This window comes from Pelodiscus sinensis, chromosome 10 (assembly GCF_052426305.1).
Source record: "Pelodiscus sinensis isolate ZL-2025 chromosome 10, ASM5242630v1, whole genome shotgun sequence".
Lineage (NCBI taxonomy): Eukaryota > Metazoa > Chordata > Testudines > Trionychidae > Pelodiscus > Pelodiscus sinensis.
This window is the reverse complement of record NC_143061.1, coordinates 46,168,376-46,195,794: the sequence shown is the minus strand read 5'-3', so window position 1 is coordinate 46,195,794 and position 27,419 is coordinate 46,168,376. Positions and strand designations below refer to the sequence as shown.

General features: G+C 45.0%; 1 protein-coding gene and 1 long non-coding RNA gene across 10 annotated transcripts in view; one reads left to right on the top strand and one right to left on the bottom strand.

The window, feature by feature from the left end:
• PER2 (period circadian regulator 2) overlaps nucleotides 1-27,419 on the bottom strand; it is a 136,285-nt gene that overhangs the window by 55,697 nt on the left and 53,169 nt on the right. For all 9 annotated transcript variants that reach the window (XM_089780876.1, XM_089780872.1, XM_089780871.1 and 6 more), the window contains 7 exons: nucleotides 27,190-27,391; nucleotides 27,044-27,095; nucleotides 14,907-15,049; nucleotides 13,294-13,372; nucleotides 5,050-5,156; nucleotides 3,952-4,105; nucleotides 3,443-3,551 (listed from right to left, as the gene is read on the bottom strand). In XM_089780876.1, the coding sequence (XP_089637002.1) occupies nucleotides 3,443-3,551; nucleotides 3,952-4,105; nucleotides 5,050-5,156; nucleotides 13,294-13,372; nucleotides 14,907-15,049; nucleotides 27,044-27,095; nucleotides 27,190-27,391 (846 nt within the window). The remainder of the gene's footprint in view (nucleotides 1-3,442; nucleotides 3,552-3,951; nucleotides 4,106-5,049; nucleotides 5,157-13,293; nucleotides 13,373-14,906; nucleotides 15,050-27,043; nucleotides 27,096-27,189; nucleotides 27,392-27,419) is intronic.
• LOC106732224 (uncharacterized) overlaps nucleotides 1-27,419 on the top strand; it is a 78,947-nt gene that overhangs the window by 15,168 nt on the left and 36,360 nt on the right. The gene's annotated exons all lie outside the window — the stretch shown is intronic.

Genomic DNA, 27,419 nt, shown 5'->3' with positions numbered 1-27,419 from the left:
CAGAGACTCTTCTGACTGATGTAATGGCAACAAGAAAAGCCAAATTACACCACAGTTGTAAATGGGGGCAGGAAGCCAGCAGCTCAAACGGGGGACCAGTGAACCTAGCAAGGATCAGATTAAGATCCCATTGAGGAAGAAGAGCTGGGGCCTGTAGGAATAACCTTTCCAGGCCCTCCAGGAAGCAGTGCACCAAACTATGTGAAAAAATGAGCACCCTTGGATCGGCAGAGGGAAGGCCGAGATTGCAGCCAGATGTACTCTGTGGCAAATGCAACACCTTTTGTTTCAAATACAAAAGGGCTACGTCTACACTGGCCCCTTTTCCGGAAGGGGCATGTAAATTTCACCAGTCGTCGTAGGGAAATCCGCGGGGGATTTAAATATCCCCCGCGGCATTTAAATAAAAATGTCCGCCGCTTTTTTCCGGCTTTTAAAAAAGCCGGAAAAGAGCGTCTACACTGGCCCCGATCCTCCGGAAAAAGTGCCCTTTTCCGGAGGGTCTTATTCCTACTTCAAAAGGGCACTTTTTCCGGAGGATCGGGGCCAGTGTAGACGCTCTTTTCCGGCTTTTTTAAAAGCCGGAAAAAAGCGGCGGACATTTTTATTTAAATGCCGCGGGGGATATTTAAATCCCCCGCGGATTTCCCTACGACGACTGGTGAAATTTACATGCCCTTTCCGGAAAAGGGGCCAGTGTAGACGTAGCCAAGATGATCTGCATCCACTTTGCTGTGTAGGCTAATCTAATTGAAGGCTCTCTGCTTTCAAGGAGGATGTGCTGTACCTTCGCTGGGTATGCCATCTCCTCAGCCATGCCGTGAGATGGAGTGGCCAAAGGTCTTGGTGAAAGAGATGACTGTGGTCCCAGGACAAAAGTTCTGGATGGCACAGCAATGGGTGAGGGACCCTCTGCAAGAGGCTCATGAGGGTGCTCAAATAGCGTTGACATGGCCACGCTGGTGCAAACAGTATAACCTCTGCCACGCAGGTGAGGCAAGAAAACTTCACAGAAGTTCTTGACTGCCCTCAGTTCTCTGACATTTATGTGGTGGGCTGTCTCGTATGGGGGCCACTGGCCCTAAGTTTGGAGTATTCCAAGGTAAGCTCCTAATTCTTGGTCTCAGGCATCAGAGAATAGTTCCACTGGGACTGCCTGAGTGGGACACCCGTGAGATTTGTATAGTTCCATCCAACACCGTAGGGACTGAAGGATGTGCAGCAGTACCATGATTAAATGGTCGAGGGGGTACCATGATGGAGAATACACGGATACCAGTCATAGTTGTAGTAGCTCTGATGACAATGGTACCAGCATGGTAAATATGTCCAGCACCACTTGAAAAGCCTCAAGCATGGATGGGGGCTGCATGGTTCATCTGTGCTGGGGACTTGTCCTTTGAGTGTTCTGAGGGAGAGTCCCCCTTCATCATCTCCTTACGAGGTGCTAGAGAGTTGGCAGCCTTGGCAGCATTCTTATTCTTTCTACCCTGGGTGCCTGAGGATGCCTAGTGCTGCACTGATGGTACCAGAGAGGCACTCTAAGTCCGAGTGCGGCTCTTGTTGGGCTAAGGAAGACTCCAGAAGCAGCATCCTTCATTTCATGCCCCCTTATTGTCCTGGGGCAGAAAGAATTGCAAATCTTGCACTTGTTGGAGATGTGTAATTCTCCTAAACAATGGAGACAATGTGGGTCACTAAGTGGAACAGGCCTGCAACACACAGCACAAGCTTTAAAGCGAGGGGAATGAGGCATGCCTCATCTCCGGGCTAAGTCCCAATGGGGAACTAATTGTTAACTACTCTTCTATTACTGAAGAGGAACTGTTTACAGTTCAATAGAGGGAATGACTAATGCTACCATTAAGGTTGGAGTAGAGTGTTCCTACCACAATCACTAATGGCAAAAAGGAACTGAGGAAGGGGCCTGGGAGCACTAGTGCATGCCACTCCAAGGCGTGCTGAGACCCAGGCCCAGTTGGGTACTGCTGAGGAAAAATCTTCTGGCACCGGTGCATGTGGCGAGCATACTCTCCTATGTTGAATGGACTTGAGCAGGCACTCAAAGAATAATCTTTAATGACTTCTTATCAATTAAAACAAGGCATGATTTTGAATGCAACACTGATGGTATTTCTAAATATAGCTGTATCACTTTTGTTAAAGATAAAATATTGCCTATTAATGTTTTTATTGTTGGACTTAGTGATTCTATTGCATACCTTCTTAAAATTCTATATTAAAAAAAAAAATCTAACAGACAACACGATCACCTAAATAAAATAACTCAACTTTACGTAATGGAAAACAACACACAACAATTTTAACCCCTAAACATTATCAAACAAAAAAACCAAAATTAAGGATAAAGCTACAACTCGTTATCATGGGATATTAAAAGTTAATTGTAGTTTTAAATAACTAAGTGTCTTGCAGTCTGGAAAACTACCAATAGTATTTAATAATTAAACTTAACTCTACCTCGTGTAATATAGCAACATAGTCTTATGCATGAAATAGTTCCAATGTCTGCTGGAATACTTGTGGAACTGCTGCTTTTGGTTGATTTGTAGCATATTACTGGAGTATATGAATTTATGTGGTCTTAATCCAGGGGTCCCCAAACTTTCAACCTTCCACCAGTGGTTCCCTGTAAGCTAGGTGGATGGGCAGCCACCCAGGAGAGAGTTAGGTGCTGATTAGCAGAGCACCCACAACTGTCAGCATGTGTTTCTACTAGTAGTGCATATCTACATTGCCTCACAGCACATAAAATAGATTTCACACATGGATGGAAAAAATTAGAGGAAAATTGCCTCCCACCTTTCTACTCCTGTCTGTGCCCACCTGTTCCCAGGGCTAGGAGGCACTCCTTTTTCATCCTTCTATGTGAGCTGGCCCAGGCCACAGCTCTGCCCTCCTGAATGTTCCGCCATGTCTCCATGGTGGGGGAGCGCACCCTAGTTTGGAAACCTCTGTCCTAATTTGTCATATAAAAAGATATTTTTCTTTTGGGTGGAGAATGATTATGTTGAACTGTTTATTATGATGATGAACAGGCCATATTGTTTAAATTGGGAGAATGCACTGCAATGCAGTTTGTTGTTACCTCTGCATGGTAATAAGTGGGAGAAATATAACTTTTTTATTTGAAAAGTAAACTGTAATAATTTAAACTACTGAACAGGAAGGGGAAAATGCTGAGTACATTCATTAGTGTACCCTGTGGGATGTCTGTTTTTTGTTATAGGATCATAAGGATCTTGATTTTTAATTGTAAATTTGCATAAAAGGAATGTGTTACACAATAAAGAAATGGCATCTGTAAAATAGAGATAAAATGCTGACAGACATATTAAAGATAAGACTCTTAGGTACTACACTACATGGGGGTAACGTAAGTGCCCAAGACCTTAGCACCAAACAAAACCCCAGACCCTACCTGTAACAACAGCCGGTATATTTGTTCTGTGATTTCCTGAATGCTAGGATGAAGGATTTTATCTTCTGTGTAGTTGGGAGCAGCAAATACATCTTCATTTAAGGGGCCACTGTAAAAATTATCATACCCAAAATATTCCAAATGCGTGGAAAACACAACCTAACAATCTTTCAAATATATTAAACAGGCTCTTGGTCCCATTCTATTGCATCTAAAAAAAAACTTTGAATCTGATAAAATGTGCAACCTTACTCTGAACATGGCTTCTCCATTCTGTAGTAACTCTTGACAATATTGGACAAACCTGCAGCACTTACAAATTATTGTTAAAAGCATTTAATGTATTATAATATACACTTAAAAATCACAAAAAACAAATACCAAGTATAAAAAAGCAGTTTGAATTTGTAATGTTTGTACAGACCCCTTCCACTAATTTTAAAAAAGTTGCCATATAAACTTGAATCCCCCAACTCATTAATTAGCATAAGAATTAATTGTCTACTTACGTCCTAACTTTGTGTCTTCCAATTATAAATGAGACCTTTCGGCTCCAAGGATTAATGAAACTAGACCAGCTGGTATCCATTGTTATGTATTCTCCATTTCTAGTGCAGAACCTGATTGGTGAATAGTCAAAAGGCTGTCCACCATATTGAAGTACTATAATGCAAGTTTTACAAAAATATCAGTTTTATAATCACATACGGAAATTGTATTTAATATGCTTTTATTCAAATTTTATAAAATTTCAAAACAGCAAAACATTTGAATATGTATAGATATATGGCAGATATAATGATCCAGTAATAAAATGCTAGGTAATTTCACATCCAAGGAAAATTACGAGTGTTGGTTCCCTCCGGTGGCCAAATCTTCACTGGCTATATTTAAAATTTATAAAAATTAAAATTATATTCTTTCCCCATACCAATAACTACAAACACATTTTAATGACAATAAATCAGACTATTTGCAATATTGAATTCTGTTCTCCAACACAGCATGTTTCACTCAGTAGACCTAAATCTATATTCATTTTTGTAAATACATATTGTATGTAAAACTCAAGAACAAGATTTTAATGCTTAAAACCATCATAGCAACACTAATTGTACCAAGAAAAATGTCCCCACTCCTCAGAAAAACCCTGAACAAGTATTCCTTTTTCAAATTTTATAGAAAAAGAGCTAACACTGACCAAAAGGTTCATATTTTCTTTGTTATCAATTCATTAATCAAAGATGAAATGTCCACTCAAAATGTCTACTTTTAGGAACATAATCTTGACAATTATCTTTGTGATAAATGGCTAAACATTTACTTATTATTAAAGCCTGCCTATGGTACAAGAACTTGAGTAATAATTCTTCCATTTTGTTGTTGACTAGTGTTAAATGTTCAGCTGGAAACAAAATTAAATTGTATATTTTAGTTTTTCTTTGCTTTCAAAGCAAATAATCAGAAATTCCATACTAATTCGATACTATCTATCAGCTTGTCTCCCCACCAGCTCCTTGAAGCTGTTAAGGTAACTGAATTTTAACTTGTATTTTGTAGAGTTCTTAGAAAAATCTACCATATGTGCCAGGTAAGAGATAACATACTTTTTTTGTGAATTGCTAGCATTAGAGGTCTGTCACTTGGGTGAAGATGCAATAAAATAGGGGTTCCTATTAAGTCCTGAGGCAGGTATCCCAAAAGAGGTACAGCTCTGGAAAAAAAAAAAAAAGAGTAGAGTAAAGGCACACAAAATCCTGTTTTGAAATATTTCATTTGAAACTTCATTTTCTAGGCTTTAGTTTATTATTTTTAAAATAAAAAAATCTCTGTGGAATTGAATTGGGAACGCATTGTTATCAGTGCCACAGTAACATGTAACAATCATTTGGATATGATTGCATTAATTTTTAAAGCACTTATCCGTGGGGGAAGGGGGTTAACCATAGTATCTCCTTAATATTCATGAATATAAATGAGGTTATTCTCATTCCCTCTCCCGTTAGCCTCTTAAATGGGATGTACCCCAAATCTACAGATTAGGAGCTGAAATAGAGAGGTCATACCAGCTGTCTGTGACAAAACCGAGAACTGATCTCTCCTGAACCCAAGTCTGTTGTCTGAATCAGAAGTCCACCTTTCCTCTCAGGTTAAAGGTTTAACTTTCTGAAGAGTTGCAAGATAGTCAGCTCAGTAGTTGAGGTATTTAAAAGGAATTAAGGAAGACTTAAAATGTTAGAAGATAGTCTAAAATTTTATTAGAATCTATAACTGGCAACCATGTATCTAATTCCCATATGTGCCTTGAAAAATATCTTAGCACTATTCGGCAGCATTCCTACTTATGCCAGAAGCTGACTGATGATAAGTTATTTGCAAGATACCAAAAACTATCTTTGTAGACATCAAAAGCAGATGTCTGTGATTTCAAACATCTGCATTTTTGTCAGAGACAAAATGCCTGAGAAGCACAGATCACACTCCGAGAAAGTTTGGTCTTTGCTCTTGTGGTGCTTACATGAATTGCAGGGCAGGCACTGCTCTCAGCAGCACACTTCTGACAGTCCATAGGAGAACTCCCCTCCAATCTGTTGAGTCAATTTCCAAAAGCATGAGGTGCACCTCCTTGGGATATGGATGGAGCACACAGACAAGACTTCAACTATTGTCAAATCTCAATTAAAAACATTTGCAGCTGTTGCTGCAGAGTATACATGAAAACATGGCCTTAGCATAACTGAAGAAGCAATGTCTTCCTGAGTTTGCAGACTGCCTCAAATGATGAACTTTCTGAGAGATGAACTGCTTGCTCATTTGTAATGGTTATTCTAATTATGACAGTTAACTTTGTTGTATTTAAAGTACTTCATGGCTACAAGCACATACGGAGAGAAAATGCATTATGATCTATAAACTACTCTTAATGACTTCTCATTATGGGTAACTTCAAAAATCACATAAGGGTGAAAGAGAAAGGGGATGAAACTCATTTCATATTCCTCAAAGTAGGCAGGGGAAGGTCAGAGGAGGGAAAAATACTCAGCTAGATTGGGGGGGGGGGGGGGAACCAAACTAGCAAATGCTACAAAGTCAGGGTGTAAAAATAATTTATTTCTGTAAACATGTAACCACTGAAATTTTTAGCAGTTACATGATTACACACAGATGGCAGCCAGTGGCAGCCAGATGGAGTAGGCTGCTCCGCAGGAGGCGATGTTCGTGGGAACCCAGCTTTTAAACCACCTTCCACCTGCCCCCCATGCTGTTGCTTCTGTGGGAGGTGGGGGCAGCTCTGTGAGAACCTACATGTGTGGAGAGCTGATTTAAAAGTTGGGTCCCCACCGACCAGATTTTTAAAAGCCAGCTCTTGCCTCCCTCCCCCTTCCTGCCTCTGATCTGGTTGGGGGTGGGGAGAAGAGGGGATGATTAACCAATGAGTCCAGGCTTATTGGTTAATCATGTACACAGATACACGCTAATATCCCTACTACAGAGATGGGTGTGTTGGAGTGCAACATCTACTAATCTTAGTAACTTGAACTAAGTTATGAAGGAACTTCCATTAAGGAAGAAGTCATCAAGCGTGAATTTTACATATGAACTTCAGTATGCATGTTATTAGCAAATAATGTATTAGCAAGTACAGTCTATCTATCAGAATGGTTAGATCAGCACAATTATCTATCTCCATATACAATATTTCCTTCATGAGTTGATTAACAGCCATTCTAAAAATTGGCTGGTTAAGAGTTAAGGCTCTTACGAATATTCACTTTGATTCAAATGTGTATATTTTAAATACAAAGTATGAAGCATTAAGGAAACACAGTACGTACGGAAGTTACCTTATCTAGTAATTAACAAAAAACCTCCACATCAATGTCTAAAATTGTAACATTTATATAACTGGCAAAAAATGTTATTGACTTTATCAACGTTTACCGTGTTAAAGATTTTATGCAAGAATTAAATTAGACTCCAGAGAAACACATATTGATCAGTTTTCAAATTTAAAGAGTGGCTATTGAACATTATGTAGTGGTAATAGGTGACAGTTAATAGGGAACTGTATATTTTTTACCCATGTTGAATATGCAGATCTATGTGCATAATTAAGTCAATTTCTGATTTTACAACCTCTAAACATACACTAGTCACCATGTAAGCTTTAGTTACCCAGTGCAAAACTTTTCAGTATCTCAGTGTTACATTATGAACAACTTTCAGTTGACAGCAGGACCTTTATCTTATAAATATTTCCAAAAGTTAGTTCGCTTATCCCAAAAGAGTTCCGAAACAGTAAGAACTAGAAACACCAAATTTTGCACAGATACTACTGATTTCCTAACTTAAATAACTGTATTGGTTATATCTCAAAATCAGTTCCCCCAGAGCTCCAATTGGGCCACTAATTAGCTTTTAGTAACGCCTGATCATAGGCATTTGCTGGACTCTTCTGCTAAGTGTGTCACAAACTGCAACTATGAGATCCTTTCCCTATGATAACAGAAAAAGTACTAATTATGTTAATTTCTTAAAGTAATATATAAGAGAAATATTTATAATAAAATATGTTATGTTAATGTCATTGATGTAGCTCATTCATCACACCTTTTACTATATTTTCCCTGGGCGATGCCAGGTATTTCTGCTAGTTATAAATATTTAACTCATTCTTAAAAACTGAAGCTCTAAAGTAGAGGTATTGTTTTACATATTCTATTTAACCCATCAGACACTGGGATAATATAGTGCATAAACTTCAGAAATAGGAATGTTAACTATAGGGTATTTGTGTAAACATGGACATTTTAGCGGTTATAGGTTTGCATGTGGGGCTGGGGCAGGCAGGAGCCACTGCTTGTGTAAGGGTACGTCTAGACTACCGCGTTTTGTCGACAGAAGTTTTGTCGACAGATACTGTCGACAAAACTTCCGTCAACAAAGAGCGTCCAGACACATTGAGTTCTGTCGACAAAGCAAGCTGCTTTGTCGACAGAACTCCGTAGTCTGGACGCAACGTTACAGGCAATAACACCTTCTGTCGACAGAGTTCTGTCGACAGAAGGTGTTATGCCTCGTAAAATGAGGTATACCAGCGTCGACAAAACCGCTGAGTTCTGTCGACATTATGTCGACAGAACTCAGCGGTAGTGTAGACGCTGGTATAGTTTTGTCGACAAAAGTCCACTTTTGTCGACAAAACTAGGTAGTCTAGACACACCCGTAGGGATGTTAAATGATGTTTATTTTAGTAATTGTGTAGCTGCAAAAAAATTTTTGGTTACATGGTTACTAAAATACTCCCCAGGGGTGGGGCCAGCAGCCAGTATGTTCCTGGCTCCTGGCCTCACTCCCGGGGAGACCCCATCACCCTGAGCTACTGCCTCTGTATCAGAAGTAACAGCGCGGGGTGGCAGGAGCGCCCGTCTGCAGGGGCCAAGCTGCCCATAGACAAAGGCTGTTCCGGCATCCCAGGCATCTGATACAAAGGTATAGCATGGAAGAGCGGAAGGCAGGCAGCTCCGCAGAGCCAGCACACATGAAGAGTTGGCTTAAAAACCATATTGCCTCCCACCTGCCCCACCCCGTGCTGCTGCCTCTGCAGGGTGGCAGTGGGGGGCCAGATGCTGGTGCTTGTGGGGACACGAAGCCTGCTCCCATGGAGCATGGGCTCTCGCCTGCCCTCCATGTTGCTGCCTCTGTGGGAGACAGCAGGAGGGGGAGCAGGTGGGGGAACCAGCATGAGCAGGGAGTTGGCTTTAAACTGGCCCCCAAAGGCACCAGCTTCTGCCTCCCCCCACCCCCCCGCTGCCTCTGATAAAGAGACAGTACGGGGGGGGGGAAGGGGAGGGAGAAGGAAAGAGGGAACAGGCAGCTCCATGGGAGCCTGTATGTGTGGGGAGCTGTTTGAAAGTTGCTTCCCACATATACCAGCTCTTGCCTGCCTCCCCCACACTCCACACTGCTGATGCCTCAGAGAAGTAGGAGGGGAGGCGGCTCCTAGGAAACTGGCTCCCTGTGTGAGCCAGCTCCTGGCTGCCTCTGTGGGTGGCAACAAGTGGGAAACAGATGGCTCCATAGGAACTGTCTCTGTGGTCATTTGAAGAAGTGGACTGTGCCCACAAAAGCTCATGATATCATCTACATGTTTTGTTAGTCTATAAAGTGCTTCCAGACTATTTGGTTTTTTTTAAGTTTATCCTGTACAGACTAACTCGGCTATCCCCTCAAGCTCCCACAGGAACTGGCACAAATGGGGAACCAGCTTAAAAATCAGCTTCCACTTCCTCCCCATCTGCCTCTTATAAAGAGGCAGCAATAGGGCGGCATGTGTGTAGTCGATAGGATTAATTGGTAAACCCAGGCTTATTAGTTAATTGTGTGATGTACTACACATTGACATCCCTTCTCAGAAGTCTACCTTCCATCTAGCCCCCATACTTCCATTCCCAGACCACTGCCTGGCAGAGCCCTCCACACACTCAACCCCTCATCTTTGGCCCCACAAAATCTACTTGCCCCTGGCCACAAGAAGTTAAACTGGTCCCTGAGCCTTGTTTCACCCCTCTCCCCCTCCCGCAGAGTTGGAGAGTGAGGGGAACCTTGGCATCCCAAATTGTGTGAGTGAGGTGTCTTTTTGTTTTGGTTTTTTTTTTTTGCTTTTCAATTGTTTAGCTCCCAACTAATTTGCCTGTGTGTCAGTGGGCCCTGACCCAAAAAAGTTTCCCCACCCCATCCTAAGCATTCATCTCACTTGCAGTTTGGAAAATGCAAATGGTCATAAAAGTAATATAACTCCACTAAAATTAATAAATATGTATCAGCTACGTGAGCTGCGAAAGTTACTATAGCAGTCTTAAATCCATATTACAGTAAAACTGCAGTTGTTCGGCATCCAGTGGTCCGGCACTCCCAATAGTCTGGCACCAACTGGAACCCGGAAGTGCTCTGGCCAGCCGGACAATTGGAGCTACTCTGCCCCCAAATTCCTCAAGTCCGCCGCTGGTCAGTTTCAGCAGCGGCAGATTTGGGGAAGCCCGGGGAAAAGCAGCTGGAGTGCTGCCGGGTTGGTCCCACAGCGCTGCTCAGGTGAGGGGTAGCACTGCGGGACTAAACGGGCAGCACCCCAGCTGCTCTGCCCTGGGCTTCCAAGTCCGCCGCTGCTGAAACTGACCAGCGTCAGACTAGGGGCAGCCAGGGGCAGAGCAGCTGGAGTGCTGCCCACACTGTGCAGTTCCCCACTGACCCCCCCCCCCCCCCCAACACCTCATAGCCCCCCTTCCGGTACTCTGGCATATCCAATAATCCGGCACCCCCTGAGTCTCATTGGTTAAACTAAACTAATTAAACTAAACTAATATAAGAGGGACGAAAGCGCACCAGCCAAAGAGGGTGGGAGTGCTGCACCACAACCAAAGAAATAAGAGGAAGATCATCTTCCTGTAGTCATTTCCTCTTCTTTTACATTTAATTCTTAGAAATGCATTTTTGGAAAGTGCATTCTAAGGCAGCTGAAATAGTAAATCTCTTATTACTGACTTACATTCTGAAATTACTACAGAGCAATGATGCCAGCCACTGACTGTGCTGCCAGCCAATGCTTCTGAGGGAGAATGAAAGAGGAACCTAACAGATAAAATGAGACAATTGCACAAGCTTTGATCCATGAAAGCTACACAGATAAAATGGATTCATGACTGAATATTCTGTGTTCCAATAGTAAAATCTTCTTTTGATTTTTTGTTTAAAATATTGATTATGAAGAAATTTCAGAAAGTTTAATGAGCTTTCTGAAAGGTTAAGAAGCAAAAGCTTGCAGAAGAGTCAGATTTAAACAATTTTCAAATTCACTGTATCAGTACAGAGTAGCAGTTAAAAAAGCAATGACTTTTTCAACTGTTTCCACTGATCCTCCTTAGAGATAACAAAACAAAAAACCCCACACAACACACACACACACACACACACACACACACACACACACACACACACACACACACACAAGAACAAAGTAAATAACCATGCCACTTCATGATCTAGCTGTCTTGCATCTTCTAACTCTCCTGTTTTGTTTTCAGGTTTAATTTTTTTAAATTTTCTAACAAGAATGAGCTTTTTTGAACCCCTTTCCTTCCTCTATTGGTGTGTTCAGAAAAAAAAATTTCCTCAGAGATCTCTTTGTGGAAGATTTTCTAAACAAATTTTCTCTTCCACAAAGACCAGATAGTAGCCTAAAAACTCCAAGTTAAAGTCCTGCTCTGTCTACAAAGTTCCCACTCAGCCAGCCACTCAAAGATACTTCTACCTTTACTGTGCCCTGCTGCACGCATTACTTTTGCATTGCCTAAGGCTCAGAAATCAGGACATTTCATTAATTCACCTCTCTGCACTAGAGCCAGAATTCATACAATAAACTTCCGAGGAAAACCAAAGAGAACCTCAATCTAGATCAGACCTAGAAAAAACAACATCTATTTGTCTTCTCTCTGCTCTCCTTCACAGGGAGAGAACACTTTCAGGTCCTTTAAAACCTTAATCCAGTCTATAGTTGGGAGAGCAATATTCCTTTCCAAAATGGATACTACTGAATTCTTGGAAAAAAATCACTAGGGGAATTCAGTAGTGAAGTTGGGATTATATTTCCTCCTCCTTTCCCCCCGGGCAATGTATCCAATACCTCTTCTTAAAGAAGCAACATCATAAGTTCAGACCTTTCCCCAGGCTTAGCAAGCTTCTCCCTCAGTCCCACACATTGGCTTCAATTTTTCCCAAGGGGTGCTCAAACCCTCACTCAACCTCCAACTCCACCCCAACTCCATGCCTTCTCCCAGATACCAACTGCTTCTTACCTCCCCTCTTTCCCAAGCATGCCTCATTCCCACTGCTCCCAATGCCTCCTGCATGCAGCTGAACACCTATCCCATGGCCTACAGGAGGTGCTAGGAGGAAAGAAAGGAGATGATCAGCGGAGGCCTCCGATAAAGTAAGAAGCACTGTGGGAGGAGTGGGAGAGCTGGCTGCTGACAGGTGCTTAAGCACCTTTTAATTTTTTTCCATAGATGCTCCAGCCCTGGAACACTCATGGACTTCGCACCTATGCTCACAAGTACTGGTAAATTTAAGAAGGGAAAGCACACAGATCTCTCTCAGATTCAGGTAAAATAGCAGCTGAGTCAAAAAATCCAGGAAGTCCAAATGGAAATTAACAAGTGCACATTCTATAGAGGAGTAATGTGAGGAAAACAAGAGAAGCAACTGACAGGCATACTCAACAATAAAATTATTACCTCTAATGTGTCTAAAGGAAACAAGTACCAAAAACATGCAGCAAAACCCCTTTCTTCAGAAAGTAACTGTACATAAAGTCAAATTAGATCATTTCTGCACACTGAAAATAACAAGACCATGTAAATGGGATTTCCCCAAAACGACTAAAGCTTCTCTAAGGTGCTGCAGGACTATTCATTGCTTTTAAAGTTTTTTTAACGTTTATCTGTTTCACATTTTATAAGATCCACATTTTATATGGTCTGTATCCCAAAAGTTTATATTAGGTAACTTCTCGGGGAAAGAATATTTCCCCACTTAAGGGAAATTTTTCCTCCCACATATGTCATCAGAAAGGTAAGAGCTGCTCTCTATAGAACAGGAGCGTACCGGGGATAGGCGAGGTCTGGGCAGCAGGTAGGGTGTGGGAGCAGTCAAGTGTTTGGGGTGTTTATTTGGCCCAGGTCCCGTTTGACTGGGGAAGGGAGGACCCTGTTCTGTAAAGACAAAATTAAACTAAATCTAAGCTCTCACAAACAGAGCTAACTAATAATCAGGAAATAAGAGTTTCAGTTCTTCACCTTTCGTCTATATCCTGGAACAAACAATTTGGTGTATGCGTAGTTGTAAAAATTCTCTTGTCAGGAGGAATTCTAGGTGCTAAAAAAGAAAAAAATTAAAATAGATTGATAGTATTTTTCATATGCATAAAATGCTTCAGAGTACCAAAGCTTTAACCCAGCAGTTTTCAGTGTTACTAACTGGCTCACAGAATACAATTCTGATCACCCATATACAACAAGTTATAACAGTATTATGCCTCCAAGATGAATGTGTTAGCTACAAAATCAAATAGTTTTGTTTCTTCATATACGGGGTTCATTTCTTGCCTGTGGCTGAGCTCCACCCACACAGAACCAGAGAGAGTAGTAAGATCAAAGATGGTGCGCACTGCTTTAACATGCAATGACCTGATCCTGGGCCTGGTTTGGTTTCAACACAAGTGAGGATAGCCTCAAAGTCGAGTGTTACTTGCACCCACTTGAATGGGCCACAGTGGCATTTGGGAACTGCCAGAATGCGACTGCACTCTGGCAATAGACCTAACAAGCCTGGTATACTAGGGACTGTAAGATGGTGCATAAAGCCAGATACTCTAATTTTATATCACTCAGGGATTCCTCTCCATTGGGAAATGTTCAAGTATTTGACTAAACCAGCTGCTTTTTGTTGCTGTGTGCTGGTGAGATACAGTAGGGACAAAGATCTGACCTTTGAAGGCTAGTGTGACTTGTTTTGGCTCATACAAGCAGAATCAGATTAATAAAATATCTATAAAAATGTCTATCCTAGAAGACTATTTTAATTTCAGGATGGTATATGACTTGACTCAAACTCAACAGTAACACATTGAAATTCCAATGTTGCATTTAAGACTGTGATTAAAATTAGAAGTAATGACTGAAGTTATGACAACACAATCAGGTTTCATTTTGTGTTTTACAATACTAGTATTTCAGAAAATATACTCAGGACACATTTTTAATCAGGTGCATATCTGCTTCATGATTATGCATACTTAATATCCAAGTATATCCTTATTTGGGGACCAACACACTTGTACACTTAAGTGTAAATAAGTACATCCTCATGCAAAACAATTATTTTCTCTGCTGTTTATGTTCTTTTTTTGGGGGGAAAAAACAATGCTGATGTCATCCTCTCAACATCCCAATTCTCTGCAGGCAACAGAGGACACATATTAAAGATGAAATCCTGATCCTAATGAAGGCAATAGGAAGACTCCCATTTGACTTCAGAGGGGCCAGGATTCCATCCAAGGTCTACAAATGAACTTCAGAAATTGCCTCAACCGCTGCACTTGTGTGTATGTGTGTGTGTTTTTTTTTTAAATAATCATCACTTGGCTGTGAAAGCCCTATATTGCTATTTACAGAAGGATGGAAAAACCCACAAACTCAAAATTTTGAGTATTTTCCTCCCTTAAACAACATGTCTACAACAAGACAGACATGTGGCAACCCTGATCTAATCACTCAAGGCAATTCTAACTAGACTGAAAGTCATTTTTCCTATTCTATTGCATGCAAATTCATAAAACCTGCTGACTGCTTGTTATTTTAATAAAAGCAGACCTTTTGATTTTAACATCATTGCATCTTAGTGTTATTACCTTCATAGCCAGAATGAACCTTTTCTGCAAGCAACACACAGCAAAGCTGATCTTCAGCATTCTCAGTGTCTTGTATTCTGATGAGGTAAGGAGTCATGCGAAATGGGTGGTAGCAGATGAAATACTCATGTTCCTTTCCTGCACTAATAATGAAAAGAAAGTTTATATGTTTTGCACATAATTTAGTTTATGGTGAGAAATTCTAGAAGTGCCTAAAAGAGTTGGGTAGGGATCTAGTTCCCACAAGAGCTTTGGAAAAATTCTACCCCATGTTTTCTTGGAGTGAGCTGTGCCCACGAAAGCTCATGCCACCTCTACATGTTTTTAGTCTATAAAGTGCTCCCAGACCATTCGTTGTTTTTCCCTGTACAGACTAACTCAGCTACCCCCTGAAGCCACAAGACATTGTTAACTGTTGCCAATGTGCAGGGTTGCCAGATTTCACTGGTTTCCATCCATGCAGTTTTTCATACCAGTACTATTCAATTAAAACATGCTTAAAACAAGGGCACGTGAAGTGAGGTGTGTGGTGACTGCACATAACACTGACCGTGAGAGCCTCCAGCTGCAGCCAGTCAAAGTACTGCTACACTTCAGTCAGTACAACCTGCAAATTCTAGGTATGCAGGTTCTTGGTCCTGCCATGAGGGCAGGGAATTGGACCTGATGACCACTAGAGGTCCCTTCTAGTTCTAGTATTCTATGATTCTAAGTGCTATCAGAAATACTATCCTATTCTTGGAGACCATGATGGTTACAACAATCTTGTGGCCCACTGATATGAAGGAGGGCCACTCACCAGTGCCCATTGCTGATCTAGAGGAAGACCTAATCCTGACTCGGGGACTTTGTACATTAACTGTTATGAGAGTAAATCATTTGTCACCTTAAATATATATATAAAAAATACACAGAGAAAATCCTACTTTCAGTACGGGCAATCACAATAAACCATGTGACCATTCATTATGAATTAGGTCACTATTCTTTAATAACCTAATAATCTTTCTTTTGCTTTAATCCTGGAATAAGGAATTCATTTTATATTTATATAGCAGAGATATGCTAACAGGACCATTACTTAGTAAAAAAACAAAAACTATAGTACTCAAAGTAGTTTTCCTAGCTCAGCATCCATGAAATCAAAAGATAATAGCAACAAAACAACAAAATACAGTTTGCGTACTTTTGAAATATTAAAAAAGAGACAGAAGTGACTGAGCCCTTCAGCAAATATTTGCGTAGTCAACTATAGGTTAACTGATAAGCCTGGGTCTATCACTTAATCCTATCAACTACACACAATCTGTATGGGGGGGGGGAGGGAGAGGAGAGGAGAGGAGGGTAGGTGGAGGTGGGAGCCAGTACGCATGGGGAGCTAGCTTTTAAGCCAGATCCTCATGAGCATCAGATCTCATGGAACCACTTGTCCCCCGCAGCCCCCCCACTTGCACACTGTTGCCTCTGATAGAGAGGTAGCAGCATGGAGGTAGAGGGGTCAGGCTGGAGCTGGCACAAGTGGAAAACCAGCTTGTAAACTGGCTCTCCGTGCATGCTGGCTCTGCAGAGCTGCCTGCCCACCCTTCCTGTGTATCCTATAGAGGCAGCGGAGGGTGGGAGGGGAAGGGGAGAGACAGGCTGGAGCCAGTGCTCAGGGGGGAGGGAAGGGCCTGCTGCCATGGGATGCTGACAGTCTCTGTCCACAGAGAACTCAGACAACAGTCTGGGGGGAGAGGGAGCAGACAGCTCCTAGTTGGTGGCTAGGGGAGCCAGCTTTTTAATTAGTTCCCCTCACAGACCAGTTCCCACCTGATACAGAGGTAGCAGCATGAGGTGGCAGGGAGCTCCCCAGGAGAGGGACTCTAGGGACTATCGAATAATCATGTAATCACTAATATTTGATGTGGTTACACAATTATTCAATTACTCGATCTCTAACATCCCTAACTGGCATATGGAACCATCTAGATATGCTCAATGTTACCAAGTTTCTATTCTTCATGTTTGAGCAAAAGAGACAAATAAAATGAACCCTCTACATTAAAGAACCTGTATTGCAAATAAAAATATCCAAACGTACTATTATCTATGCTTTAAGACATTTAACTAGCAGAAAACTTCTTATCTGTTAATTTCTCTTCTCAAAATGCCATCTCTACTAATTGTCACTACATCGTGGTTTTAATTTATGCAGACCAGCTATATACTTTTATGGTGGTAAACAATCCAGCTGGCCAGAAGATTTCTTCCACAGTTATAATAAACTTACAAAAGTATAATTTTTAAAGCTAATGTTAATTGCAGTAAAAAGAAATCTGACCACCAGCCTCACACAGTGTCCATATTATCTGTAGTTATTAAATCTTCACAAGAGGAACAGAATAGCAAAGCTGGCTTTTGGAAACAGGAAAAGAACGGTTACTTACCTGTAACTGTTGTTCTTCGAGATGTGTTTCTCATGTCCATTCGAAGTAGGTGTGCGCGCCGCGTGCACGTCTTCCGGAGCGTTTTTCCTAGCGGTACCCGTAGCGCCCGCAGGGCGCCCCCTGGAGTGGCGCCGCCATGGCGGGGCATAAGTACCCCTGCCGGCGCTGCCCCACCTCAGTTCCTTCTTGCCGGATACTCTGACGAAGGGGAGGTAGGGTGGGAGTCGAATGGACATGAGCAACACATCTCGAAGAACAACAGTTACTTACCTGTAACGGTTCTTTTCTTCGAGTGGTTGCTCATGTCCATTCGAAGTAGGTGACTACCAACAAGCTAACCCCAAAGAGGAGGGGTCGGAACAGTCATAGCACCAGAGTCATAAAGGAAGGTGAACAATAAACAGATTTATTTGAACGAGTAAACAGTGACAAGTCACCAACCCAGAATGAAGACAACGAGAGCTATATATTTACATTACAGATTCTAGGACTGCAGAGCCCACACTTGCATCCTCCTTGGCCTGTAGAGGTAGCGCATAATGCGTTGTAAACGTGTGGAGGGAAGACCAGGTGGCTGCCCTGCAGATTTCCATGATAGGTACCTGGGCACCGAAGGCTACCGAGGACACCTGCGCCCTGGTAGAGCGTGCCTTCACCTTGGGTGGGGTTTTACCAGCCATCTGATAACAATCTGCTATACATTGCACCACCCATTTTGATAACCTTTGGGTAGAAACAGGTGAACCTTTTCCCTTTCCCCCAAATGTGACAAACAACTGTCAGGATTTATGGAAGGGCTTGGTTTGGTCGATATAAAAAGCCAGCACTCGCTTGGCATCCAGGGAGTGTAGAACACACTCCTTAGGGGATGCGTGAGGTTTAGGGAAGAACACTGGTAAATAAATCTCCTGGGATAGGTGAAAAGGGGAAACCACCTTCGGTAGGAAGGTCGGATGAGGTCGTAGCCTCACATTATCACGAGAAAAAACAAGGTAGGGCGGCTCGATGGTCAGCGCCCTTAACTCAGATACCCTTCTAGCAGACGTAATGGCTACTATGAAAGCAATCTTCAATGAAAGGTGCTTCAGTGAACAGGTAGCCAAGGGTTCGAAGGGATGGGACATAAGCCTGTGAAGAACCAGGTTGAGGTTCCATTCAGGGTATGGAGCCCTCACCGAGGGATACAATTTCTCCAAACCCGTAAGAAACCTTTTGACCACCTGGTTAGAAAAGAGAGAGACCCCTGCCGTACCCACATGAAAGGCGGAGAGAGATGCCACATGGACTTTAATAGACGAAAAAGACAAGCCAGAAGAACGAAGTTGAAAGAGATAGTCGAGAATAGCTGGAATAGGAGCCGAGGACGGCTGTACTCCTCTCCGGGACGCCCAAGACAAGAAGCGCCGCCACTTGGCAGCGTACGACCGTCTAGTAGAGGGTTTCCTGCTGCTAAGGAGCACCATCTGTACCTCTCGGGAACATTCCCTTTCTGGTTGGTTCAACCACGGATAAACCAGGCCGTCAGGTGGAGAGACCGGAGATCCGGGTGAACCATTATTCCTCCGTCCCAAGGTTGGGTTAGCAGGTCCCGAACTGGGGGGAGTACTATGGGGTCCCGGGCCAGCATGTCCACCAGGATGGGGAACCAGAACTGTCTGGGCCACCTGGGGGCTATGAGGATGATCAAGGACCTGAAAGTTCTTGCTCTGGTCAACACCCTGGAGATTAGTGGGAATGGGGGAAAAGCGTAGAGGACGCCCTTTGGCTACGTGGTCGTTAGGGCGTCTCCCTTGGACAATTTCCCCAGCCCCAGCAGGGAACAGTAGTTCCTGCATTTTGTATTGCGTGCCGAGGCAATCAGGTCCAGGTGGGGATAGCCCCACCTGTGGAAAACCTGACTGAGTACAGAATCCTTGAGCGACCACTCGTGGGCTCCAAAGGATCTGCTCAGTGGGTCTGCAAGCAGGTTCTTGCACCCAGGGAGGTATTCCGCCTGGGGCGAGATGTTGTGCGTGACACATAGATGCCATAACAGCAGGGTCTCCTTGCACAGAGGTGGGGAACGTGCCCCACCCTGCTTGTTGAGGTAGAAAACCGCTGCAGTGTTGTCCATACGTACCAGGATGGAGCGGTGGGAGAGCCTCGGCAGAAATGCTTCGCAGGCTTTCCTCACCGCTCGCAGTTCTCGGATGTTGATGTGCAGGAACCGTTCGGACGGGGACCAGAGGCCCTGAGTTCTGTGGCCCCCCGAGGTGTGCACCCCACCCTAGGTTGGATGCATCGGTGACCAGGGTCAGCGAGGGGGGAGGGGCATTGAAGGGAACCCTGCTGCACACCACGGATTCCTGGGTCCACCAGAGTAGGGAGTCCAGAATGTCCGGGGGCACTGTGACTATGGAGTCCCATAGGCCCTTGGACTGGCAGAAGGCCTTTGCCAGCCAAGCCTGCAGAGGTCTCATCCTCAACCTGGCATGTCGCACCGTGTAAGTGCATGCTGCCATGTATCCCAGGAGCCTGGAGCAGACCCGAGGAGTCGTGATGGGGAACCGGGTTAGCTGTGAAATCAGCTCCCCTATTGCGAGGAACCTGCTGTGGGGCAGGAACGCTCTGGCCACCTTCGCATCGAGGAGGGCTCCCACAAACACTATGCTCTGGGAGGGGGTCAGGGATGACTTCTCGACATTCACCAAAAACCCCAGCCTTAAGAAGAGAGCTCTTATGAGTGACACATGAGCTTCTACTTGCTCATACAAGCGACCTCGGATTAACCAATTGTTGAGGTAGGAGAAGACATGCACCCCTCGATTGTGCAGAAAGGCGGCAACCACAGCCATACATTTTGTGAACACCCTTGGCGCAGTACACAACCCAAAGGGGAGTACCGTTAACTGAAAATGGTGGCAGCCCACCATAAACCAAAGGAACATCCTGTGACTGGGCCTGATAGCCACATGGAAGTAGGCATCCTTTAGATCGAGAGTCGCGTACCAGTTGCCCAGTTGTAGCACTGGGATGGCCGAGGCTAAAGTTACCATTCTGAACTTTTGTTTCACCACCGCCTTGTTTAATAACCAGAGGTCCAAGATAGGGCAGATGTCCCAAAACTAAAGGGGGGTAACAAAATAACGGGAGTAAAACCCCTTGCCCCACAGGTGCGGGGAAACCCTTTCTATTGCCCCTTTTTCGAGGAGTGCCCCCGCTTCCTGAAGCAGGATGTGTTCGTGAGGGGTGTCCCTCATTAGGGACAAGGTAGGGGGTTTTGAAGGTGGTGGGCCCAGGAATGGGATAGAATAACCCGAATGTACAATGTTGAGGACCCAGGCATCTGATGTTATTTGGGCCCATGCCTGGGCAAAACGGGAAAGCCGGGCCCCAAATGAGGGGCCCGGGTGGCAGACTGGTACGGGACTCTCTAGCTCTAAGTCAAAATTGCGGCTTGCCCTGATTAGAAGGGCCGTGAGGGCCTGCCCGTTGGGGATCTGACCTGGGGCGATGACGTCGACCCCTGGACCCTTGGGGGTGTGCGGCCGCCCCGGAACCTCCACCGGAAGCCCGGTAGCAGTGCCTCCAGAAGTCCCCACAGGGGATCTGGGGCTGCGCTCTACCCTGATGCCTAAACGGCAGTTGACGCCGCTAAGTAGCTGGTGTATGTATGTCCAAGGACTTCAGGGTCGACCTAGTGTCCTTTAGGGTGTGGAGCCTGGAATCTGTGTGCTCCGAGAACAAGGTCTTTCCTTCGAAAGGCAAGTCCTGGATGGTATGCTGGACATCCGCGGGGATCCCCGAAACATGGAGCCATGCCCCACAGCGCATAACGACACCTGTCACCATGGTGCGGGCTGCCGAGTCCATGGTGTCCAAAGCCGCTTGGAGGGCAGTTCTTGTGCTGATTTTACCCTCGGAGGCTATAGCCACGAACTCCTGGCAGTCCTCCGCCGGGAGTCGGTCCTTAAATTTCTCGACTGCCTGCCAGGTGTTGAAGGCGTACCTGCTCAGCATCGCCTGCTGATTAGTGATACGGAGCTGCAGAGCACCCGTAGCGTATACTTTGCAGCCCAGCAAGTCCATCTTCTTAGGTTCTCTTGCCTTCGGTGAAGGACCGGGTTGGGGAAGCTTCTCCTTTTGGGCCGCAGCTTGCACGACCAATGATCCATTCCGGGTGGGGAGTACAGAAAATCGTGACCCGACTGCGGGACGAAATAACGCCTCTCTACCCCTTTTTGGGTAGGAGTCAGAGTTGCTGGCGTTTGCCACAGGGCATTAGTAATTTTCGAAACTGTCTTGTTAAGTGGTAGCGCGAATCGTGCAGGGGTGTCCTCAGTGAGGATGTCTACCATCGGGTCGGTATCCTCAATTATGGGCTCAACCGGAACAGCCAGGTTGGAAGCAATGCGCCGCAGGAGGTCTTGATGCGCTCTGGCATCCATTGATGGCAGCTTGGGCGCCGGGTCTGCCAGTGCCTCATCGGGGGAAGATGACGACGATGACTCCTGGACCAACAGGGGCACCGTCGCGGTCAACTGCGATGCCGATTGGGCAGCCCGAGCTTCCGTAGGGGCTGTTCCTGGCACCGATGGCTGCGGTGCCGCTGGGTCCTGTGGCACCGAGAGAGGTGAGGTGGGCGCCCTAGACAGGGACACAGAGGGACGAGAGCAGTGCCCTGAAGCCTCCGACGTCATAGAAGGTGGTGGTTGGCCCTGCCACTGATGATAGGCCCAGGAGTCCAAAAGGGCCACTGCGGATGCGGGAGCCACACCTGCTGGTTGTGGTCCCTTCGGTGCCTGGATCTAGATCCGTGCGTCGAAGAAGCTCCCGAAGACCCTGAGCGCACCGACACCCCATCCGAGTCCAAAGAGTAATCAGATTCCGGCCACGGTGGAGCCAACGAGGAGTGCAGCGCAAACCTGGCCATCGACTCAGGCTTGCCTGCATGCGCACGGCGCAGACCCAGACCCGGTGCGGCAACCTCCAATGGCACCAACAGTTGCAGCACCGGGGTGCCCAAGCCCAGTGCTGTTTAAGGCGGCATTTGCGGCACCGAGGTACCCATGCTTGGTGCCGTGTACGTCATTTGTGGCACCGAGGTCCTCAGGCTCGGTGCCGTGTGTGCCAATTGCAGCACCGGGGTGCCTAGGCCCGGTGCCGGCAGCGTTGCCAGTAACTGCAGTACTGAGGTGCTCTAGCTCGGCTGAAAAAGTGGAAGCGGTGCCGTCTGGGGCTGCGGTACCGGGGTGCCCAGGGCCAGTGCCGATTGCGCCGACTGCAGCTGTGATACCGGGGTGTCCAAGCCCGGTGCCGGTTGCGTGGCCAATAGGTACGGCACCGAGGTGCTCAGGCTCGATGCCGACCGAGTCATGTCTGACTGGCGCGGTACCGGGGTGCCCATGCCCGGTACCGGGGTGGACCACTGAGTCAAAGCCGGTGCCGATGACGGCATGGAGACAGACATCGTCTCTCGGGAAGCCAGATAGCCTTGGGAGTATGGCACCGGTACAGCCAAGCGGGGCTCTGGCAACTCGGAGAGCAACGGCCTGCCATGGCTCGAGGCTCCCTGGGAATGACGACCTGACATCATGAAGGAGCCCGTAGTAGCGGTGGGAGTCAAATCCAGCGTGGCTGGTCCCGACGCATATGCCACTGTAGCACGCCGACCCTGGTCATGCAAGGGCAATAGCGGTGCCCTTGGGGCTTGCCCCGTGGGCGACCTCGACCTCTCCGAGTCAACCGATGACGGCGGGGAGGTGGTAAGGCTGATTAAGTCCTGTGCCGCTTCAAAGGCGTCCGGCGTAGACGGACGATGAGAGGGCAAGCGGCCCGGGTTCGCTAGCTCCCCTCGGTGCCCTAGAAGGGAGGCGCGCACCGGTGAGCTAGTGGTGCAGTGTCCAGCCGATACCGGCTTCTTGGACGGGGACCTGCCCCGGGACTTCTTCGCCCTCTTAGAAGGGGGAGAGTGAGACCGGTGCAGGGAGCCTGCCGCCGACGCCCAGTGCCGGTGTACGGCCTCGCGCATGGAGGCCGGTGCGCTGTGCACCGCAGGCTGGTCCGGCGGTGCCAGTTGAAGCGCTGTTTCCATAAGGAGAAGCTTCAAGTGGGAAACTCTGTCCTTTCTAGTACGAGGCTTGAAAGACTTGCAGATCTTGCAGGCTACTGCCAAATGGGCCTCACCCAGACACTTAAGGCAGCTGTCGTGTGGGTCGCCCCTGGGCATAAACTTCCCGCAGTCAGCGCACGTTTTAAAGCCTTGCGGCCCTGGCATTCCTCACCCCCAAGGGGGGGGAAGGAACAAAACAAAAAACCTAACTATCTAACTACACAACTATTTACAAATGAGAAACGGGAACCATTAAACTATCTAAGCCTAACAGCTATAGAGAGAGAGAGAGAGAGACACGCTCCAACGACCGACACGGCGGTAAGAAGGAACTGAGGTGGGGCAGCACCGGCAGGGGTACTTATGCCCCGCCATGGCGGCGCCACTCCAGGGGGCGCCCTGTGGGCTCTACAGGTACCACTAGGGAAAACGCTCCAGAAGACATGGTGCACGCGGCGCGCACACCTACTTTGAATGGACATGAGCAACCACTCGAAGAAGAAAGTACAGTAATTCCTCATTTAACACTATAGATATAGAATCATAGAATAATAGGACTGGAAGGGACCTCGAGAGGTCATCGAGTCCAGCCCCCCCGCCCTCAAGGCAGGACCAAGCACCGTCTACACCATCCCTGACAGATGTCTATCTAACCTGTTCTTAAATATCTCCAGAGAGGGAGATTCCACCACCTCCCTTGGCAATTTATTCCAATATTTGACCACCCTGACAGTTAGGAATTTTTTCCTAATGTCCAATCTAAACCTCCCTTGCTGCACTTTAAGCCCATTACTCCTTGTCCTGTCCTCAGAAACCAAGAGGAACAAATTTTCTCCTTCCTCCTTGTGACACCCTTTTAGATATTTGAAAACCGCTATCATGTCCCCCCTTAATCTTCTTTTTTCCAAACTAAACAAGCCCAGTTCATGAAGCCTGGCTTCATAGGTCATGTTCTCTAAACCTTTAATCATTCTTGTCGCTCTTCTCTGTACCCTTTCCAGTTTCTCCACATCTTTCTTGAAATGTGGCGTCCAGAACTGGACACAGTACTCCAGCTGAGGCCTAACTAGTGCAGAGTAGAGCGGCAGAATGACTCCATGAGTTTTGCTTACAACACACCTGTTGATACAACCTAGAATCATATTTGCTTTTTTTGCAACAGCATCACACTCATATTCAACTTGTGGTCCACTATGACCCCTAGATCCCTTTCCACCATGCTCCTTCCTAGACAGTCGCTTCCCATCTTGTATGTATGGAACTGATTGTTCCTTCCTAAGTGGAGCACTTTGCATTTCTCTTTATTAAACCTCATCCTGTTTACCTCTGACCATTTCTCTAACTTGCTAAGGTCATTTTGAATTATGTCCCTATCCCCCCTAAGAAGTTGCAACCCCACCCAGTTTGGTATCATCTGCAAACTTAATAAGTGTACTCTCTATCCCAATATCTACATCATTGATGAAGATATTGAAGAGTACGGGTCCCAAAACAGACCCTTGCGGAACTCCACTTGTTATCCCTTTCCAGCAGGATTTAGCACCGTTAACAACAACTCTCTGACTACGGTTATCCAGCCAATTATGCACCCACCTTATCGTGGCCCTATCTAAGTTATATTTGCCTAGTTTATCAATAAGAATATCATGCGAGACCATATCAAATGCCTTACTAAAGTCTAGGTATATGACATCCACCGCTTCTCCCTTATCCACAAGGCTCGTTATCCTATCAAAGAAAGCTATCAGATTAGTTTGGCATGACTTGTTCTTCACAAACCCATGCTGGCTATTCCCTATCACTTTATTACCTTCCAAGTGTTTGCATAGGATTTCCTTAATTACCTGCTCCATTATCTTCCCTGGGACAGACGTTAAACTGACCGGTCTGTAGTTTCCTGGGTTGTTCTTATTCCCCTTTTTATAGATGGGCACAATATTTGCCCTTTTCCAGTCTTCTGGAATCTCCTGTCTGCCATGATTTTTCAAAGATCATAGCTAAAGGCTCAGATACCTCCTCTATCAGCTCCTTGAGTATCCTGAGATGCATTTCATCAGGACCTGGTGACTTGCTGACATCTAACTTTCCTAAGTGATTTTTAACTTGTTCTTTGTGTATCCTATCTTCTAAAAACTTACCCTCTCTCTGCTTGTATTCACTACGTTTCAGAAAATGATCGTGTTAAGTGAAAACGTGTTATGTGGGGTCAATTTTCCCATTGAAAATAATGGAAAAGGTGGGGGTTGCATTTCAAGCGGTGGTGTATGTTGGGACCGGGACATAAGGTTGGGGGAGAAAGAGGACTGGGTTACAACAGGGAGGGGAGGTATTTAGCTCTGGGGAAGGGAAAGGGAGGAGATGGGAGGGGGATTGGGTTGGGAGTATGCTCCTGTGACAGGTCTGCCGGGACCCGCACTGCTATCAAGACCATAAACTCTCTGGTACAGGGATGATTGTCTGCTACTTATTTGTATGGTACCTATTACATTAGTGTCTTAAGAACCCCATTATAATAAATTAATGAGTGTTGAACTGCCCTTCAAATCGGAATCAAAAGAAGAACTAAGAGATGGACTGAGTGGAAAGTACACGTATTCACTGAATTAAATGAAATGATGGAACTCTTCCGACAAAATTTACCAGGATCAGTTTTACTTGTACCGAAGTGCAAAGGTCAAATTCCAAACTGATTAATAACTGAGGAACAAGGATTGTGAGCGAGTACCTTTTATTTGACCAACTTCTGCTGATGAAAGATAGAAGTTAGTCCAATAAAAGATATTCCTTCACGCTTTGTCTCGTTAGTTGTAACTGTCTGTCCTAGGATATTAGAGGAGACCTTTGTGATTTGCAGAATCTCTATTCGCAATTTTCATATCTCTCTCCTGTCCAGTGCCAGATTTATACACAAACTAAATAAAATACACACTATGAGGAATCTCTATTAAAAAAAATTACTAGTTTTTAGTTGCATGTACCAGCATATATGCAAATAAAAAACTATTATTTATGTTTTCATTGTCCTTTTTCTTAGAATACCACACTTTTTTTGGTAATACTATGTGGCTTCTTAAACTTAACATAGTTTAGGGTCTTGGTATGTCTTAATCCGTCTCTGCTTCCGTCCCTACACCCCACTACCCTGCCCTCTCTCCATTGCACCTACCTCCCCAGTCCGGGAGGAAGGAGAACATGGCCTCAGGGGGGCTTTTTGTGGGTTGACAGCTGCAGTCAATCTCCCACCCCCATTCACCATGGTGTCCAGGAGCTGCAGGAAACAGAGTACTCTTTCCAATTCCCACTCACCCCCATATATTTGCAGATTTTGCTATTCGCACTGGTGTCAGAAATGTATACACCATAAATCGCAAGGGTTTACTTTACGCTGCATTAATAACTAAGCAGTTCCCTGAATTTGCTTTGCATTTACTTTCGGTAACAATCTCTACAATATGTTAAACTAACAAAGGCCATGCACATGATTCACTTTGTTTTCATACCAGGAAATAAGATGAATGAAAAACTCACATCCAATCCAGAATTGTAATGACTGAGTACTTTTTGACATGCATGGTGTCAGTGTATATTATTTTAAGTACAATTTTAATATTTGGTCTTACCTAATGCGACAGAAAAATGATTTCTCCTCCATGCAGTCTTGTGTTGAAGTTTCTAAAAATATTAAACGGATTTAATAAAAAAGTTACAATTCCAAAAATGTTTGTGTTACTAAAAAACAGATGAATTCAATGTTGAGAGTACTTACCAACTCCATTACAAATACTCCAAGATGGCAATTTGTAAGGGGTAGTGGAACTGTAGAAAACACTGACATCCTGAGGTGCCAAAAACTCCACAAATTTGGCTTTTTTAAAGAAATCCCTCTTACAGCGGAGAATAGAGGCAGCTTGATCAGAGATGTACAAGATTTTCCCAGTAATCAGGGAAACTGCTACAGCAAACATGTCCTAAGCAATAACAAAATCTCAAACATTT